The sequence below is a fragment of the Scophthalmus maximus genome, chromosome 7 (genome assembly GCF_022379125.1).
Source record: "Scophthalmus maximus strain ysfricsl-2021 chromosome 7, ASM2237912v1, whole genome shotgun sequence".
Lineage (NCBI taxonomy): Eukaryota > Metazoa > Chordata > Actinopteri > Pleuronectiformes > Scophthalmidae > Scophthalmus > Scophthalmus maximus.
The window spans coordinates 4845058-4863664 of record NC_061521.1 but is presented as its reverse complement, the minus strand read 5'-3'; the positions used below and the strand labels follow the sequence as shown (position 1 = coordinate 4863664).

At 40.6% G+C, this 18607-nt stretch overlaps 1 protein-coding gene across 1 annotated transcript; it reads right to left on the bottom strand.

The window, feature by feature from the left end:
- Window positions 1-3342: 3342 nt before the first annotated feature.
- dldh (dihydrolipoamide dehydrogenase) lies at window positions 3343-18465 on the bottom strand. Its single transcript, XM_035642748.2, has 14 exons — window positions 18311-18465; window positions 14235-14310; window positions 12496-12575; window positions 12242-12310; window positions 11352-11421; window positions 10631-10731; window positions 10393-10536; window positions 9792-9893; window positions 9483-9673; window positions 9193-9363; window positions 8295-8484; window positions 6652-6789; window positions 4916-5005; window positions 3343-3590 (listed from the first exon to the last, which is right to left on the bottom strand). Exons 1-14 carry the CDS (start codon window positions 18347-18349, stop codon window positions 3525-3527), a joined length of 1527 nt encoding a protein of 508 aa, XP_035498641.1. The 5' UTR covers window positions 18350-18465; the 3' UTR covers window positions 3343-3524.
- Window positions 18466-18607: the final 142 nt, after the last annotated feature.

The following is an 18607-nucleotide window of genomic DNA, read 5'->3' as shown; positions in this document are numbered from 1 at the left end:
AAGTGCTTGCTCATTGTGGGATTTTTGGGGTTTTCCCTGTAATATTGTAATATTGACCTCACTATGTAAAGTGCCTTGAGACAATGTATGGTGTGATATGGCGCTATACAAATAAAATTGAATTGAATAAAATTGAATTGAATTCAGCCAAGTGCCAAAGCGACTGTAGAGCTATCTATGAGACCATGAACAACAGGGACTTTCCCTTGAAAAGTGCTATGCGCTGGTAAGTGACGTCTGACTTCATCAACTGAATACTTGATCAAGAAGATTCACTGAAGTTACACTGCCCTGCAGCAGCAAGTGCTGAGCACTGCTATGCTGCACAACTCCTGAGTCCTGAGTGAGATGTATAGTAATAAGACTAACAGTCTTTGTGTGCATTTTTTACAGCCAATTTTTCTGGAAATGAAAGTTCTAAAAAGGTACTTTCAGCTGGAAACAGGAGACAGTTTGGCCATTTTCCAGGACCTCGACAGGCTGTTCATATCAACACTGAGAAGACTTTGCACGCTGCATGGAGTTTCTGAAGAAGTCCTGGTGCAGTATCAGATGCAATAACCTGCCTCCTTGGAGATGCTGGGGAAACTGGAGCTACTGTGCCCAACATCTGTACTGTAATGTCCACCATTATTAGGGTCGGCCCCAGGACTAGTCAATGGAGTTTTCCCCATGCCCACTTGACATACTTGAGACCCAGTGGAGAAATGTGGCATCAGCAGGTTTCTCCCATCACAGAGCATTGATGCTTTTTGGCTGAAGGTGGAGGCCTCTAAAGATGCCGGAGGAAATCAAGTTGCAAGTTAAAATTTTGGTGCTAAACTAAATATTGATCAAATTTTTGGAGGGTTTTCTGTGTGTTGTGGCGGATTTTGAACAGTTTTTTGGGCTTAAAACCATCAACTGTATCTCGCAACACTGCTTCAAGTTCCTATTCCGGGTACGATAAATAATATATAACAATGAAGGTCTTAAAGCAGGACACCTTGGCAAAAACCTGATAATGCAGGATGCACCTTAGCTGATAGTGTACTTTGCTCATGCAAACTAAACACATTTTTAACTTTTCAACTGGATGTGGATGTACCTGGGGCTATTGGGACCCCTCGTACCATGTTTCATAATCCAGCCCAGCCTCTGACTTTTCCTCTTGCGCTTTCATTAAGTCAACTCAAGTTGTCTCGACCATAAGGTAAAATTAAAGCTTATTAACCATCCCCCAAAGATCTGTCTTATGTACTAATAAGCAAATGCTAAGCTAACACTAAATTAAGGTGGCGAACATGATATCTGCTTAACGCCTGCCTCTTAGCAGTTAGATCAAAGCTAGCATGTCTTCAGTTTTTACGGAGAAATTTTGTGTCGATTTTGTGTTGAAATTTTTTCTTGATGAACAAACTATTGAAGTTGAAAATCTTTACTAATGTAATTTGAGAGCAAAATTAAGTTACAACAGTTAATGGAAACCAAAATCATCTGATGGCTGGATTCAAAATCACACAGGAAATCAAAGTAAAGATTTCAAATCAAAGGCTGATCCAACTTGCGTGAATTTTATCATGGCAACTCATAGTGTGACTCAGTAGTGTGTTTGTGCAACGTCTGGGCTCCTGATGAGTTGGCAGGTTGTGTCCTGGGGGATCTCCTCCCAGTTCTGGATCAGGGCATTTGTGAGCTCCTGGACTGTCTGTGGCAGTACTTGGTGGTATATGGACATCCCAAAGGTACTCGGTTGGATTTAGGTCACTGGAACGGCAGGGCCAGTCAATGGTATCAATGCCTTCATCACTGTGGAACTGCCAACACACTCTGGCCACAAGGCCGGGGCATTGTCCTGCACCAGGAGGAACCCAGGACTCAATGACAATCGCTCTGAAGAGTTCATCCCGGTACCAGACTGCAGTCATGGTACTGTTGGCCATGACATGGAGGTCTGTGCGACACTCCAAAGATATGCCTCCCCAGACCATCACTGACCCACCGCCAAACTGGTCATGTTGGATGTTACAGGCAGCATAACATTCACTGCGGCGTCTCCAGACTCTTTCACAACTGTCACTTGCTTAATGTGAACATGCTCTCATCCGTGAAGAGAACGGGGCACCAATAGGGGACCTGCAAATTCTGGCATTCTTACGTGAATGCCAATCGAGCCGCACAGTGGTGGGCTGTTAGCACAAGATATCGGGCCCTTAAGGAGACAATTGCTACTAAGCGTGTGCATGTTTCTGACAGTTGGGTCAGAAACATGCACACGCTTAGTAGCAATTGTCTTGATATATTAAGTTGTCAGTAAACACTGTTTATTTCATACTGCATGTATGTGTTTTAATGGTGAGATAAGCAAGAACAGGCCAGAGCCAATCACAGTGAGGTAATCAGAGCAGGAAAGTTTCCCAGCAACTATCAACAATTTCTTTCCCCAAAATCAATTCATATTGAAACAGAAAGGTCCACATTCCAGATTTGCACAGAAATCTGCAGTTTTTCTGCTCTGCCGGTGCAGATCATAACCTAGACATCCCATTGCAGAGAAATTAAAGAGACATAACTTACGATATATCATGAAGTAGCTTCTTTTAATCCTTATTCTATTATATTAACTCATATTTCCTTGAGTCATTAGCCTGACTCACTAAGGGGATGTTATACTTTGATTTAAAAGGTTTTAAATCAAATTAACTTGTAGATTCTTCTGGCACTTCAAACCACATCTCTAGTGGTTGGCTTCATGTTATCACTGTCTCTAGTGGTTGGCTTCATGTTATCACTGTATCAAGACTGAAATGTGCTTGAAGCCTCTGGAAAAACTCATAAGACAGTGAAAACTTTCCCTGCCCAAGCGCTCCATCTTATTTTCATGTATGGGGGTTTGTCTACAACCTTTGATGCTGGTCGCCGTGGTCAGGTTGACCTCAATGGATCTGAACTGGTTAAATAAAATAACATTAATCTGAAGGGACCACATTGTGTAATTTAGCACAAATTTACACTTTTGGCTAATCAAGAGCTGAACAACAATGGGGTGGGGTGAAGCGCATTACATGCTTAAAAGTTTTGACTGACAAAGAGCAACTTTCAACCTTAAAACTTGACACGGAATCCTTGAGTGGCTAGTTTCCTACCCTGATTCTCCCTCATGTTTGTTGTGTTCATTTGTTTCACACTATAAAAATAGTAGATCCAAAAAACACTTCTTCCTTTTACAAAAGAAACCACAACCATCCAGCCAAAATAATATCTATACAATATCTCTGTCATGTAAATGAGTGCATAATATGCTGCTATGGGATCTTTTATACTATGCATTTGAAAAACAGAAAGACTGATCTTCAGTCAGTGTGTATTTACTGCCCAATCCCTCTTTATTATTTCACTGAGAACATTTAAATAACATTATAACTAAATGTGGTACAGAGTTGAGCAGAGGGTCCCGGTGGGTTGGATGTAGGTTTGGATGCAGACACACGGCTTCCTGTTTCTCGTCTGGTATGTACACTGACGATGCGACATTGGCCGGCAGATCAGAAGTTGATGGCTTTGCCGAAGGAGGCGGCAAGGTTTGCTTCTCTGAAAGCCTCCGACACAGTCTGCAGGAGGACAAACAGAGGAAGAGAGGGTCAGTCGTGTTTTCATTTCTGTCTCGCTGTCTACACTGCGTTTTCTTTTAACAACTTTCGAGCATTTTTTCGACAGAATTATCAGACATAGTCTCTCTCCACCACTTTTAAACTATTAAGTGTTTACATACTACGTATAAATGCTCAATGGAGGGATTGAAGTTAGGTGTTACCACCTTTTCTTGTTACCTGCCAGACCGTCACTTCAGGTCAGATATTGTTCTTACCAATAGAACATGTGTTGTTATACAATTGAATAAAGGTTGACTTATGCAGTTCAAACAACTATTTTATCAACCAGTTAAGTCAGTGAAGAGAAAATCAACCGGCAGCTTTTTCAATTTGGATTACGTGTTTGCTGTCGTCCAAGCAAAACAAGGAAAAACAACCCTTGTTTCAATTGTGAGGATTTGCTGGTTTACTAAACTAAAAAGGATAGTAAATATTTTTAGTTTTGGACTTAAGACTGCTAAAAAAGGCAAGTAAAATGAAGACATCACCTTTGGCTTTAGGAAATTTTGACAGGCACCAGTTTCTGACATTTTATCTTCCAATTAAATAGAAAGAAAATGCTGGTTTGACTGAAAGGGTCAGTAAGCGATTATTAAGCAATACACTTTTTGTAAAAATATTTCCTCAAGGTCCGCTAGCTGTCGGCTCTGTGTGTGTGCGCCAAACACCATCGACCCACACAACACTGCAAGTGCAGTTTGTAAGCATCACTTCACCACACATTGAGAGACGTGCTTGTGGGTGGCGCTGCTACTCCGTGTTTATTGGCCAAGTGGTTAAATCACAACAACAACAAAGAGAGAGACAAGCTTTCTCCAGAATTGCTTACTGCCTCTTTAAAGGGATAGTTCAGACATGTAATTTTTGGAGTTTGGAGGATAAGTGGAAGAATCGAAAGTCTGAGTCCCACTGTTGCAGAGGGGACCACTGAAAAACGTATTTTTCGCTATTTTTTAATGCTTACCTAAAAAAATATATCTGTTAATTGTATGCTAAAGTATGTATTTTTTTCACTGCTTTAGTTTGCCGCCAAACAGCCTTTAAAGTTTAAAAAAAAAAATTCAAGCGTACTTCGGCCATGTTTTACTGCGCCAACTTTCACCGGTGCAGAGAATCAGCTGTTCCTAGAGCTACCGCGGCAAAGGGAACTATCCCTTTAAGGCGATGTTCAAAATGTAAGACATTTTACTAATTTCCAGCATGTGTCTGATATTCTGGTGAACCCAAGCGGATTAGTTGTGTGTGTGTGTGTGTGTGTGTGTGTGTGTGTGTGTGTGACATACGGGATGGGCGTGGCAGACTCTGGCGATGTCCTCACAGGAGGCGCCATACTCCATGGCCAAAGCGGCTTCATTGATCATCTCTCCTGCTCCCTGCAGGGAAACACACACAAGCAATCTAATGTGAGAAGCTTTCTAATACTGCTAACATGCGAGATTATTACATGTTACATAAAACATGTTGATTTTTAACAAAGCAAAGTACTACGTTGGAATCATGACTGCAACTTTAAAGGTAGCAGTAGTTAATCATCTATCAGCCTACGTATATCCATCCTCCATGACATTTTTAAAATTCCTTAAGTGACTAATTGCAGAGGGCTTGAATATTGACACTCCGGAATTTAGAGAACACCCCAGCACAGACAACCAATGATAGGGTTTGGGTTGCTGGTCCCAATGATTTTCTCATGGCCTCAGACGATGGACTTGTCTTTACACTCGTCCTGCTGCTTCCGACACAATCAGTCACAAGATACTCTTGCTGTGATAAAAGGAACAGCTCTGAAAAAATTTAGATTGGTTCCAACCTGTTAATGTTAACAATGAATAATACTACTAATCACTTTAAGCAATTTTAATAGCAAACACCCACGTACATTTTCTTTATTACGCAGATGACCCCCAGTTGCGTTAATCTATGAAGTCAAATGAAACTAATCTTGTATTCAAATTGCAGCAATGTCCTGAAAACATAAAAGCCTGGATGACCTGTAATTTTTTAACTTCTAAATTCAGATAAAACTGATGTTATTTTACTAGACAACTCAGGGAAGCATTTCCTGACCGTATAGTTACTTTAGATGGGATTACCTTGGCCTCCAGCTCTACTCTAACCAGGACACATCCTTTGACTCACACATAAAACAAGTCTCTAGGAAAGAGACATGGCATGTCCCCTAACCATTTGTATATCGAGCACCACAACTTTCAGAATTTTAAAACAAGTTCTCACAAATTAACAAGGATTGTTATTGACTTCTTGACCTCCAAAAATCACCAGTGAAACAGAGCATGTTGGCCCCTTTTTCAAGATGGGCTGTCAATTCCGCCATCTACCAGGAAATTTGAATTTGGTTCCCTCTGGATTCCATAGAATCTATGTATTTATCCATAAGTTTCATTATTATAAGTACTTATTGGATGAGGACTTGCTTCACCCGTTGTTTCAGGAGGAGGATACAGCATTTCAGATAATCAGATAATCCCTGTATAACAGGGTTTTTAAACACCTGGTTTCAGGCAAATATTGTATTCAAACTGCAGCAATGTCCTGAAAACATAAAAGCCTGGATGACCTGTAATTTTTTAACTTCTAAATTCAGATAAAACTGATGTTATTTTACTAGACAACTCAGGGAAGCATTTCCTGACCGTATAGTTACTTTAGATGGGATTACCTTGGCCTCCAGCTCTACTCTAACCAGGACACATCCTTTGACTCACACATAAAACAAGTCTCTAGGAAAACCTTCTTCCCACTGAGCAATATTAGTCAGCAATTTGAATCTAACAGAGGCAGCAACTCTTGTGTTCTGAGAGATCAAATTAGTTTTTTTTTCATGGAGTCTGGTGGCTTTGAACAGATACTGGCTTAATAAAAACTAAAAGTGCCGTCTCTGTTGGAATTCTATCCATAATGTTGTCAGACACTGACTTTCCTATCAGCAGCTTTCACTTATTTATCAGTGAACTAAAGTCACGTGTACTCATTCTGGTGTATGGGATGCAGCACTTACAGTTCCAACAATGTGCGCTCCCAGCATCCTGTCTGTCTCCTTGTGACCGAGGATCTTCACCATGCCGTCGGTGTCGGCGTTGGTTTTGGCTCGGCTGTTGGCTGCAAAGGGGAACTTGCCAACTTTGTACGGGACACCCTGAGGAGCAGATGAGGAAGGAGACGGTAAAACACAGCTGGACATTCAGCACAGAAAACAACAAGAAGCAATCCTTTTGAAAGGGGGGCGTGGGGGTCGTTTGTTTTAAGGCGACTTTACATCAAAGATTCACAACAATACAAGTTTACACTTTATTTTTGCAAAAGACTGTGTTCTGCAACATCAAAACCTGCCAGTTTACGCCACTACAACTGGACGAGGCGGTGTATCGTAACTCCTCTTCTCTTCTGTGCTTCTGTCAGCTTTGTGTGGCGCAGCTCTGTGCTGCCTTCACAGGAACGGGACATCAGAGTTTCATTTTCAATGAACTCCATACTGCAGCGTTATAAAACGGTCTTGTCGTGAACTTTAAAGTCTTCATTAAACATTGTTGTCATGAAGGGCTGAATGATTTATCATTTTCAAATTCAGCGCAAAATGCTGCAATTTACAATACGATACAATGCAGCGCATCTGACCAGGGTGACAGTCATACCCACCAATCAGAAATGCCGTGCTGCGCATGTACTAGTCATTCTGACCAATTCATGTCTCATTAATATTCAGGGAAATTAGCCCATCTTATTTGATGGGTGAGGGGGGGAAGCGACCTGGATAATGGATAGGGGGCGCTGGCCCAAAAACAGGTTGAGAACCACTGATCTAGGTGACTCGACTGCAAATATTGTCCATTTCTGGTCTTGAATGTTGTAAAACACCTTTGTCTGTTGTTGTTGTTGTTGTTGTTTGTCACCGCAACAGATAATGATCAGGCTTTCAAGTCGCCTGGTGATGATTTCAAATGTGAAATACTGCCTCATGTGGCTGTATTGACACAAAGAGTCTGAAGCTACTCAGTTTAACTACAAACAGTTTATAACTCTGACACACCCGTTATAATCCACTGACATACAAACAATGGACAATTTATCTGTGGTATCAATTTATCAGCTAATTGTCAGGACCACAATTTTTGCTCATCTCTCATAGCTGTTTTTAGAGAAAAGGCTTTGGAAAGCCACTGTCCACTACCTGCTCAGCAGACAGCCAGTCAGAGACCAGCTGGTCAATATAGTTGAGCATTTAGCAGCTAAAAAGCCTGATATTTCCCTCAGGAAGTGGTGGAGACCAAAAACAGAGCTAAAAAGTGGCTACAGAATCAGATTTATCAGGTGGGCTAAACATACTCCGAATGAATGATTGTCTTAATCTGTGACTGCTGTAAAAAAATAATTTCTACTGCTCCAAAAAAGGTAGTTGCTGTAGGTTGAAACTTAATGCTGCACCCAAGGCAAGATAAGAGACTACATTTTGTTTGGTAGCAAAGATTCTGAAAGTGCCTCCACTCATTAAGAACATTTTGTTTTGCAGGAAGCTGCATTATCCATATCCTCTTCCTTTACGAATTGCACCTAATAATGTCATTAATACACATGCCACCACTGTGTTTTCCATATCTACATGGATTACCATCACCCTCTTCTTCATCATTTCCTGACTCTCACCTCCTCTTTGAGCTGCTCCTCTGTCTTGCCCACCCAGGCCACCTCTGGGTGTGTGTATATGACGGAGGGAACACAGTTGTAGTCGATGTGAACGGCGCCACCGGCCATGCCCTCCACACATATGATGCCCTCGTCCTCAGCCTTGTGTGCCAACATCGGCCCAGCGATCACGTCACCGATTGCATGTATACTGGGGGTGTCACAGAAATATCTTGTTTAAAAGGAGGACTGAATTATAAATTTATTTTAGCCATCAAATAAGAATGAGTGATGAAATAATACACAAGACAAATACTAATTTTATTTCATTGATGGAATAACATCGTTTTAATCAATGTATGTGATTAAGATTAATGTTTTTTGCTGATGCATCTTCACTCTGCAGCTTGATGTTCAGTAATAATATTTTGGGGTGTTTTTGCCTTCATCTATAAAACCAGTGGAGGAGGTACAGGCCAGGGACATGCTGCTCAAGGCGCATGTCCCAAGTGGCATGTCCCCTAACCATTTGTATATCGAGCACCACAACTTTCAGAATTTTAAAACAAGTTCTCACAAATTAACAAGGATTGTTATTGACTTCTTGACCTCCAAAAATCACCAGTGAAACAGAGCATGTTGGCCCCTTTTTCAAGATGGGCTGTCAATTCCGCCATCTACCAGGAAATTTGAATTTGGTTCCCTCTGGATTCCATAGAATCTATGTATTTATCCATAAGTTTCATTATTATAAGTATTTATTGGATGAGGACTTGCTTCACCCGTTGTTTCAGGAGGAGGATACAGCATTTCAGATAATCAGATAATCCCTGTATAACAGGGTTTTAAACACCTGGTTTCAGGCCGCCTCTCACTGATGACTATTAGCTCACATTAGTCAGCCTGAACTCAGCGGTACCTGGGTACTTTGGTCTGGAAGCGGTTGTTGACAGGGATGCGGCCCCTGTTGTCCAGCTCGAGGCCGACAGATTCAAGACCGAGGTTCTGGGTGAAAGGTCGTCTGCCGATACAGACCAGCAGCACGTCACATGTCAGCGTCTCGTTCTTCCCTCCGGCCGCCGCCTCAACACTGAAACAAACACATCAACAAGCACCATACATAACTGGTGCCGCACTGTGGTGTTTACTAACCACTTCCCTTTGAATTCACATTACAAAAGTCAATGGCTTCAAGAATGTTTTACTTACGCCACATCAATCTTGCCGTCCGGCCTTTTGGTGGCTCCCATGACTTTGGTGCCAAGCTTGAACTTGAGACCCTGCTTCTGCAGGATGCGCTGGAAGTTCTTGGAGATCTCCATGTCGATGCCCATACCGCCCACGTGGCCCAAGAATTCCACCGCTGTGACCTTAGAGCCCAAACGCTGCCACACTGACCCCTGGAGGACAGGAGGTTGAACGTTTGTGTGAATATACTTTCTTGTCATGCTGGAGCAGACAGTCAATATCTAACATATAAATGTGTTTCGTGGTGAATGAGAGTGAATTGAGGCTGACCAGCTCCACTCCGATGACTCCAGCTCCAATCACAATCAGCTCCTCGGGCACTGTCTTCAAGGACAAAGCTCCTGTCGATGACACGATGGTGTCTTCATCGATCTAAGGAAACAAACAAAATAAATAAAATTCATATAAAACTATATTACATGTTTAAACAGCATGTTAAACAATTCTTTTTCACATATTTTTTTTTACTTAATACTTAGAAGTCCAAAGGGTAAAACTATCTGCACTGTCATATAAAAATGACCTGCCTTGTTTTAATGAACACCTCGTCTTAACTGCACTAATGTTTTATTATAATTTATATGAATTATAATTTGGCAACAAACCGTTGGCACACAAGACACGCCAGAGAAACTGAACTCATTTTTCATGTTGTAATTTTTGTGAACTGGGCCACTGAGTATGAGTCTCACAGCATCCACTTCACAATACGAACAAACGCATTTAATCCCTGTCTTGTTTGTTCATTTTTTGCAAGATCATTAACCAGATCATGGTTTTTGAAAATGTTTGGAAAAGGGACTGGAATCCCATATTTTCCATCTTTCATATTTGCCTGTGAAGATCAGTTAGGAGTGAGACTAAACTCTACCTGGATCCCAGGGAAGGGCGTGACCTCGGAGCCAGAAGCTATGAGGATGTTCTTGGTGTTGATGACCTGCTCGCTGCCGTCCTCTGCTATGGCCGTCACCTGGTTCTTACCTGTCACTCTCCCAAAACCATTGACATGGGTCACCTGAGGGGGAGGGCGGTACACTGTAAACACTATGGTTGTGATTGTGGATAACATGTAAATGAACAACAATTAAAAACCAAGAGAGAAGTCAGACTTTGTTCTGTTTGAATAGATGTGCGATTCCTCCGGTCAAAGCTTTGACTGCTCCACTTTTCTGAGCCATCATCTTCTCCAGGTTCAACGAGAGGCCTGAAACTGATGCACAGAAAGAAGTTGTCTGTCCCTCAGATATGAAGATTTTCTGCTTCTCTCTGCTTTACATCATATCAACTAAAACTTTAAAATCTGGACTGTTGTTTGGACAAAACAAGACATCTGACACATTACCCAATAATTTGTATACAAGGTCACAAATTAATCACATGCATGTTTAATGCAATTAGCTGTGGCCCAGCTTTGAGTTTTACATTCTATATAACTCATGACAACTCTTGTTACTTCTTTACAGATCAAACTACAAAGTTTTTTCAAACAATACATGAATATAATTCCACTGGAATTCCTCAAACTATAACACTACATTATATTTAAGCCCTAAAGTGGTTTAGAATAGCCAGTAAAATGTTCAACTACAAAAGATGACACCGGATTATATCTGAGAGAATTGTCTGAAACAGGATTATCAAATGGCAACTGCTCAGTTAATCGTTCTAGGTGATTTATCCACAAAGCTGGAAAACATTTTACTTTACTTTTTTAATTTTAAGGACAGATGTTAATTTAAAGACAAAGGAATTCAGAGCTTCAGATCATCATCCACAACAATGGAAATTCATCTTTAAAGCAGCCAGACATCAACTCTGGCTGCCTCTTACTTTCGATGCCTCTGCTTTCAAAGTCCTTGCCATGAGCCATGTGGTACAGATAAGAGTTGTTCAGCAGAGCCTGCAGACACAATGTATCAATTAATACAACTGGAGGAAACATTTGTATACATTTACATAATCTTTATGAAATTTTGTGTTCAGCTCTAAATGCATTTCATTTTTTTGCTTGTTTGCAAAATACTTTTTTCTTCAACAATTACAACATTTAGTTAAACGGCTGCTGACTTTAAATTACAGAAACGTAAAACGACTCTTTTCAAAGTAAGAATTCAATATAATGCATAACGATTAGCAACCACGCTACATGTGAATGTGCTGATAGGACACTTGTTATGTTGCAGAGGAAGGTGCCTTTTCATGTGACACGAGGCAACAGGTTTAAATTTGAATTTTGTCCTTTAAAATGAATCCAACTTCATATTTTCACACCAGTGATGGCAGAGACGCTACAGTGTTTACTATTATAATGTAGATGAGATCCATGGTACAAGGTGGTGTATTGTTTACGACTATATCAACTTATTCTCAGCCAGTTCATGACCTCCCATTTATAGAAATTTCGGTAATAAAATGTCATTGTTTATCCCATTAGAAATTTATCTGAAAATGTCATCAAAATTAGCCCATTAATTCGTTACGGTCAAAAACGTGCTTTGTGAGGTCAAAGTGACCTTTGACCACTACATTAAATCAGATCATCCTCGACTCAAAATTCTTGAGATTTCACATTTGGACAGACCTACAGACATAAGGCAGAACAACCCAAAATCACAATGCCTCCTCTCACAAAAATTAGAACTGACTTGGAAAAGTAAGAGATATTATGGGATGCATTCGCTGAAATAATCAGTGTTGGTGTCAGACAACCAGTTTATTACCTTTGAGGGGATGCAGCCAACGTTCAGACAGGTGCCACCCAGTGTAGGATTCTTCTCTACACACACAGTCTGTTGAAAGAAAGTCATGTTTTAGAGGCTGCGTCTGCATTAATGTTTCTGCCTACAAAGCATTATTCACATTATTCAAACTGTCAGCGCTGTGACCTGGAATCAGTAGATGTGTTTCCATAATAAGTAATGCATTTCTATCAGCAAACAAACAGGGTGAGGGAGCTCTCTGGGAGGGGTCTTACTTTGAAGCCGAGCTGTGCGGCTTTGATGGCAGCAACGTAGCCGCCTGGACCGGAGCCCACCACTGTGACGTCTGCATCAACTAGAGAGGCAACACAACAACTTTAATCACAACTTTTTAACTGCAGCTCAGAGCACACAGATATGATTTTGTGGGATAAAGGACATGACTTTAACATTGTTCCATTAAACCACAACAAAAAGTATGTTTTAGTTTTAATAATCCGGGCTGAATCATGAGATGGAGCCTGGGAAGATCTTCGGATCCCCTGTGGATTACAATTCCACTCCTTCAGCAGGCTTTTATTGTGAAATAAACACAATAACTAAGTAACAGCCACTGTGAGTAGCTCAGTGTAGGATGTTTGAGACTTTAAATCAATGTTTTGACTCCACATTCGTTCATCTGAAACCATTTCATTGACTGTTGGGTGCTACTTTATACATCTTAAAGGGACAGTAAGCGATTTTGGAGAAGCATTATTTGTTATTGATATTTTGACTGCACTGGTCGGTGATCAAACCAGCAGCCTTGGGTATGGGAGACGGATGCAGCGTCTGTCGCTAGCACATAGGGGAGTGATGTAAACAAACTGTACACACATACATTATTTTTGTTTACAATTTACAGAGGTCTGCATGAAAAAAAGATTTTTTTTGCCGCACACCCAGAACCGACTGCTAGCTGAATTTTATAAAAAGTGTATTGGATTAAAATTGCTTACTGCCCCTTACACTTTACGAGGCTGCGCATATTTATAACATTTTTACATTAGAAAATGTACACATAATTCAAAGGATAAGAAGCATGTTAAATTATAAAAATCAGCTGATAATGCACTTAAAAATAGATCAAGAATGAAAAGGACTCAAGTCTCAAAAGGATTTACTAATACTTGTGTTTATCTTCTTAAACCGTTTTTGCATTTCTTTTAATTTTTCTTTTAATATTGGCTTGATTTGTTTATTTTTTTGTCCGATTGCCTTTATGTTAACTACTAGGTTCACTGGTATGGGGGGGTTGATATTTTTGGGTGGTTAGGGTTAATTTTCACAAATCACAAAGTTTCATCCACAATCTTTTATACAAGGAGCCTGCAGGAATGAGGAAAAATGTGTATAGGTTAAGTGACCTTAAATGATTTCTGTTTGGCACTATATGTAAAATACAAAAAAAAAGAGCTCCACCTCACCTTAGCCACGGGTGATGTTGCGGTGCCAGGTATTATAAATATACCAATGGTAGTGACTGATGCAAATTTACTAAAGTCATGTCAGGGTGAAGTATTTTAAGAACTTATACTACATGGGATTCAATTTGACCAGGATGAACAATATGGTCTAGAATTATTACATTTTTCCCAGTACTTACAAACTGCATGAAAATAATTCCCAATGATACAATTATTTAAAATCAATGCAACCTGGTTCCTTATAAATAGTAGAAAATGGATGGATGAAGCAATTTTTAAGAAATCTTTTGTTAAGCTGATTTAAAAAAATAATACTAAACCTTGAACAGTCAGACTTGTGTTTACTTAATGTAAAACTTGAGAAAACTAAATGATCTGCTCTATCAGACACTTTTAAAGACACAAACCCTGGTTTGTATTCACTTGATCTGATGTAACAAGTAGATCCAGCGTCAGCTAAAGGGGAAGCAAATGTCTAAGGTTTATGTGACTAAGGTTCATAAAAGAACATTAATGAAGACAGGTGATAAGATTTCCAGATTTCTTACTTGCTGCTTTGTCAGCATAGGTTCTGACAGACAGAGCTGCAGCTCCGTGCAGTTTGCATGGAAGGTGGTGGCTCCGCTGTGAATCCAACAAATCACACAAGTGAGAAAAACAGTGGCACAACAAAAATATAATACTCTAAAAATGTATGCTAGAGTACGTGAAAATGGATATTAATAACTACTAGGTATGGGCCGGTTTCCGGTTTCAAGGTAGACCACGGTATCAAAAAGCCACGGTTCCGAATCAACTTATATTTCCCGTCAAAGCCTTGTATGAGCGAGCGAGAGAGAGAGAGCAGAGCGGGGAGCGAGTTTGCAGTGTTTGGCTGATGTACTAACGTGCAGTGCCGGTTGCAGTCTGTCTCACTCTTATAAATGCTGCAGTACCTTAAGTTTAAAAAAGAAGTCTCGGTTGTAACTTGGCGGTCGCGGCGCATTGCCAATATGTACGATGGAGGAAAAACTCAGCTCATATGATCCGTCAATAAGGCAGATATTAACAAATGGTTAAAAACTGGGAAGAATTCATGGCCCTGTTGAGATCTGTCCTACACTGCTTAGTTTAAAAGTGAAAGCTAGAGCAAGACAGTGTTGTTCAGGGAGAATGAGGAGAGGTTTTCACCAGGACACTGAATCTGCCCCTTGTCTGTCTTGGTTCAGAGGACGAATAGACCACCTTCTTCTTTAGTTTAAAAACCACAATCTCTTCCTCATCTACGGTCCCAACACCCATAGGCGGCCTTAGCTATGTTTCAACCGTTTCAATTTAAACGGTCTCCGCCCTCCAGGGGGGGCCCAAGTGACAGGCTGTTTGTATGTGATTAATGTAAATTGTTGTCTGTGTTCTGTGCGCGCTGGCGAGCTGTCACTGAGGAGTATGAATACCGATTTAAAACTTAAAGAGAGCTGCGTAAACATGGAAAAACATTCTGTGATGTGGACGCTGAGGACCTTGTGCGCGAGGTGTCAGCTGCTGTCACCGCCATGCTGGCAAAAGAAACCACTGGCCTGAAGATTCTGAGCTACATTTACAGAACTTAGTTGAACTGTATTCAAACCTCAGCATTGCTCTCCGACTCATGGTGACAGTGCCTGTTACTGTAGCGAGTGGAGACAGTAGTTTCTTACGCTTAAAGGAGCAGTAAGCGATTCTAAAGCAAAACATGTTTAGTAAAAATCTGCGAATATTTCCTCACGGTCCGTTAGCCAGTGTTTCAGCTGGTAACATATTACAGCCACGGCTAAATCTTAGCCGCCATGGCAAAATAAAAAATTGTGTCCAACCAATCAATCCTCTCATCCAATGCTTTGGTGACTCCAGTCTCCACCCCCGTGCATGTCCATGTTTCCCATTCATTGACTAGACTGTGTTGGTCCGTCAGTCAAATTTGTTGCGCCATAGACTTATAACAAATCGAAAATATGTTTACACTTCTCAGAGCAACTTTAAAAATCTCTAAAGGTGCGTTCAGTGCACTGCTCCTCACGATGTACGCACGCTCATGTACACACGCACCGGCAGATTAAGCCCTGCTGTGTTCTCATTAAAGTTCGTGGCCGTTCTCAACATTGTGTTTGGAACGGGCTGTTTGCTTGGTTTTGCTGGTGGCCCTTTGCAAAAATTGACCTGCTGATTTTTCTGAGGAATCGATCAGATCACGTTGGAAGTTTGTGCAACGCTCTGGCAAACCTTGATTACAATGTTTTGCAAGTAAAGCCAGTAACACAAGTGATCTGTCGAAACATCTAGTGAAAGTTGAACTCTACTTCTGCTGGTCCAAGACCGGATCTGTTTTGTTAAATACAATTTTATTTTTATTAAATATATTATTATTTGTCTTTTTCTGACGTATATTAATGATGGTGATCATCAATCATATCCATACAAACAATGTGTTTATTATTAAATTCTTTACTGCACTGCAGCAAAAAATTGTTTACAAGAGAACAACGTTCTAAAAGCGCTTTATAAATCAAATATATTATTATTATTATTAAAAGATCTATCCTCCTAAATTGCTTTCAAACTTTACCAGATTGATGGATTTAACTTTAAAATGTACAAAATTTTCTTCCAGGGGAGCATGCCCCCGGACCCCCCTACAGGGGGTGACATCCACCCATGTGGTCTCTCAAGATTCCATGGAGAACACTGTATGCATTACTGAATTCAGTTGGTTAACAGGACTAGGCTTTATTAGTAGTAGTTAAAATTTGCTTACTTAGCTATCTTGGAAAGGAAAGAAAAACAAAGGCGCTGGTACGTTGATGCGCGACGTGGAGAGGTCCTGGCACATGAATAAAAACCTCCTGTCAGGTAGTCCCGTCCTTACAGAACCGATAATGAGAACCGAAACTCAACTTTGTACCTGGTGACACTACTCTGTCCTCACTGTCTCTCCTCGGGGGCGTGTCGCTAGGTAGTTGTGTGTCTTGTTGTGTCAAAATAATCGCCGTCGTTGCAGAGTCGTGTAATTGCGACATTTAATACAATTCTAAAGCAGCGGCAGCAATATTTTTAAATATGAACTTAGAGGAAAGCAAGGCTGCTGAGAGAAATTGTATCTAAAAGAGTATGTGAGCTGCGACACAGAGCAGAGCAGAGGATTGAAGCAGTGTGCCTACCTGTCAACAAATACAATGGCGATTATCGAGGTCAATAGAAATTATCAAGTTAATTTTCATGTATCGTACAGTAAGTCGATGATGTAATTATTGCGAAGGCCTACACTGCGTTAGCTGTTGGTTCTGTGTGCACGCTGGAATAAAATCCAAGTTTTTCGGCTCAGCCCAGGCACCGTAAATCGAAAACAAAACAAATGGCTCAGGTTGCGCCACACAACACTGCGAGCGCAGTTTGTAAGCATCACTCGTCAACATGCACAATTTAACCCTGTGATGCAAACAATCACATCAGTATGATAATTCTGCAACTTATGTCTGTATTAAAACATTATTTAATCTGAATTATATTCATTAATGATTTTCGATCTGGACAATTTGAACTTTTCATCCAAAAAAGGGGGGAAATCACAAACAAGTTAATTTTAACAAAACATTATTATTAAAACCAGCCAATGTATTCAAAGCTCAATAAAAACAGAGCTCAAAGCAACAATAAAGTGCATTCAACAAACAAGAATGCACTTTATTGTTGCATTCTTAATTCTATTTGACAAACACTGTCAGCTTCACAATTATGAAGTTAGAAAACGGTTTTAAAAATATCTAATTTAACTAATTGACATTTACAATTACAGAAATAATTTCTTTTAAGAGGTGACGGCCCAAAACAAATGATTTGCTAAACAACATACCTACGGTTGTAGGTGGTGCAGGCTGTCAGCTCTTTCACTGTTGGGTTGCGGCAACTCTTAACTTTTCCAGCTGAGCAGTTCGCAAACAAGCCGTTCTCGCACTAGCTCTGAACTGTAGCCATGTCAATAACGAATGCAGCTTTTCAAAACAGAGGACTAACCAGATAAAAAATGGTTGTTGTTATCTCATACTGCATCAACCGTTAGGTAACCACCGCTAACTAGCTGAGCGTGCTAACATGGCATGTATTGGGAGGAAATCGAAAGGTAATGTCACTACATCTACTATTCTGTGGTTTTATTAAAGACATTTTATGTCAGCACACACACATCACGTATCTCAGCACGTCTCTGATTCGTTTACAGTATGAACCAGCTAACGCTACCGCTTTCCATAATGTTGTTTTTCACAACTTAAGCCTTGATTTTATTAACATGTGGCCATTTTTACGGTCATATCACTCATGCCGAACCAAAGAGGAAAACTTGTGAAATTTGTTACGATAACAATTACATGTCAAATCACATATTTATTTTTCCAAAATTACCACAAAAGATCTGGATTGCAGGTTTTTCCAGTGGAGTATTGTGCTGCGTCTTCTCCGTACGATTTAACCGGACCAGGACTGGCTAGCCGACGCACTAGCCAGGCCCGGGCGGAGAATGTGAAAACACAAGTTTCCACGGGCCATGCAACCAGTGTGATACGGACCCTGACAACACCGACTGCTTATTGTGTGAGCAAGGTTACGCACTTACCGTGGCCAGAGAGCGGTATAACTGCGTCCAGCTCTGCATTTCGTCGGTGTCCCTTCACAGGATCAGTAACCTACAGCAGGCCGACCAGCCAAGGACTCCTGCCACTGCGCACGCGCAGTACCACTCCAGAAAACACGCCTGTACGTCGCTGTTAAATGACGTATGTAGCTTTGACAGTTGCATAATAACAATGACAGTAAATACTACAAAACAACAATTAAAAGTACACACTGCAGTTCAATGTCCCTTGTGATCAAATTATTAAATATAACTCAATGTGTGTTCATTGACAGAACA

Bases quoted from the DNA above. Each gene is read 5' to 3' on its own strand.
- dldh (XM_035642748.2), bottom strand. From the start codon at position 18,349: ATGCAGAGCTGGACGCAGTTATACCGCTCTCTGGCCACG. The intron at 11,422-12,241 runs GTAATAAACTGG...TTGTGTCTGCAG, and splicing joins TTGGCTGCATCCCCTCAAAG to GCTCTGCTGAACAACTCTTA. The intron at 6,790-8,294 runs GTGAGAGTCAGG...TCTGCTCCTCAG, and splicing joins AGGAGCAGCTCAAAGAGGAG to GGTGTCCCGTACAAAGTTGG.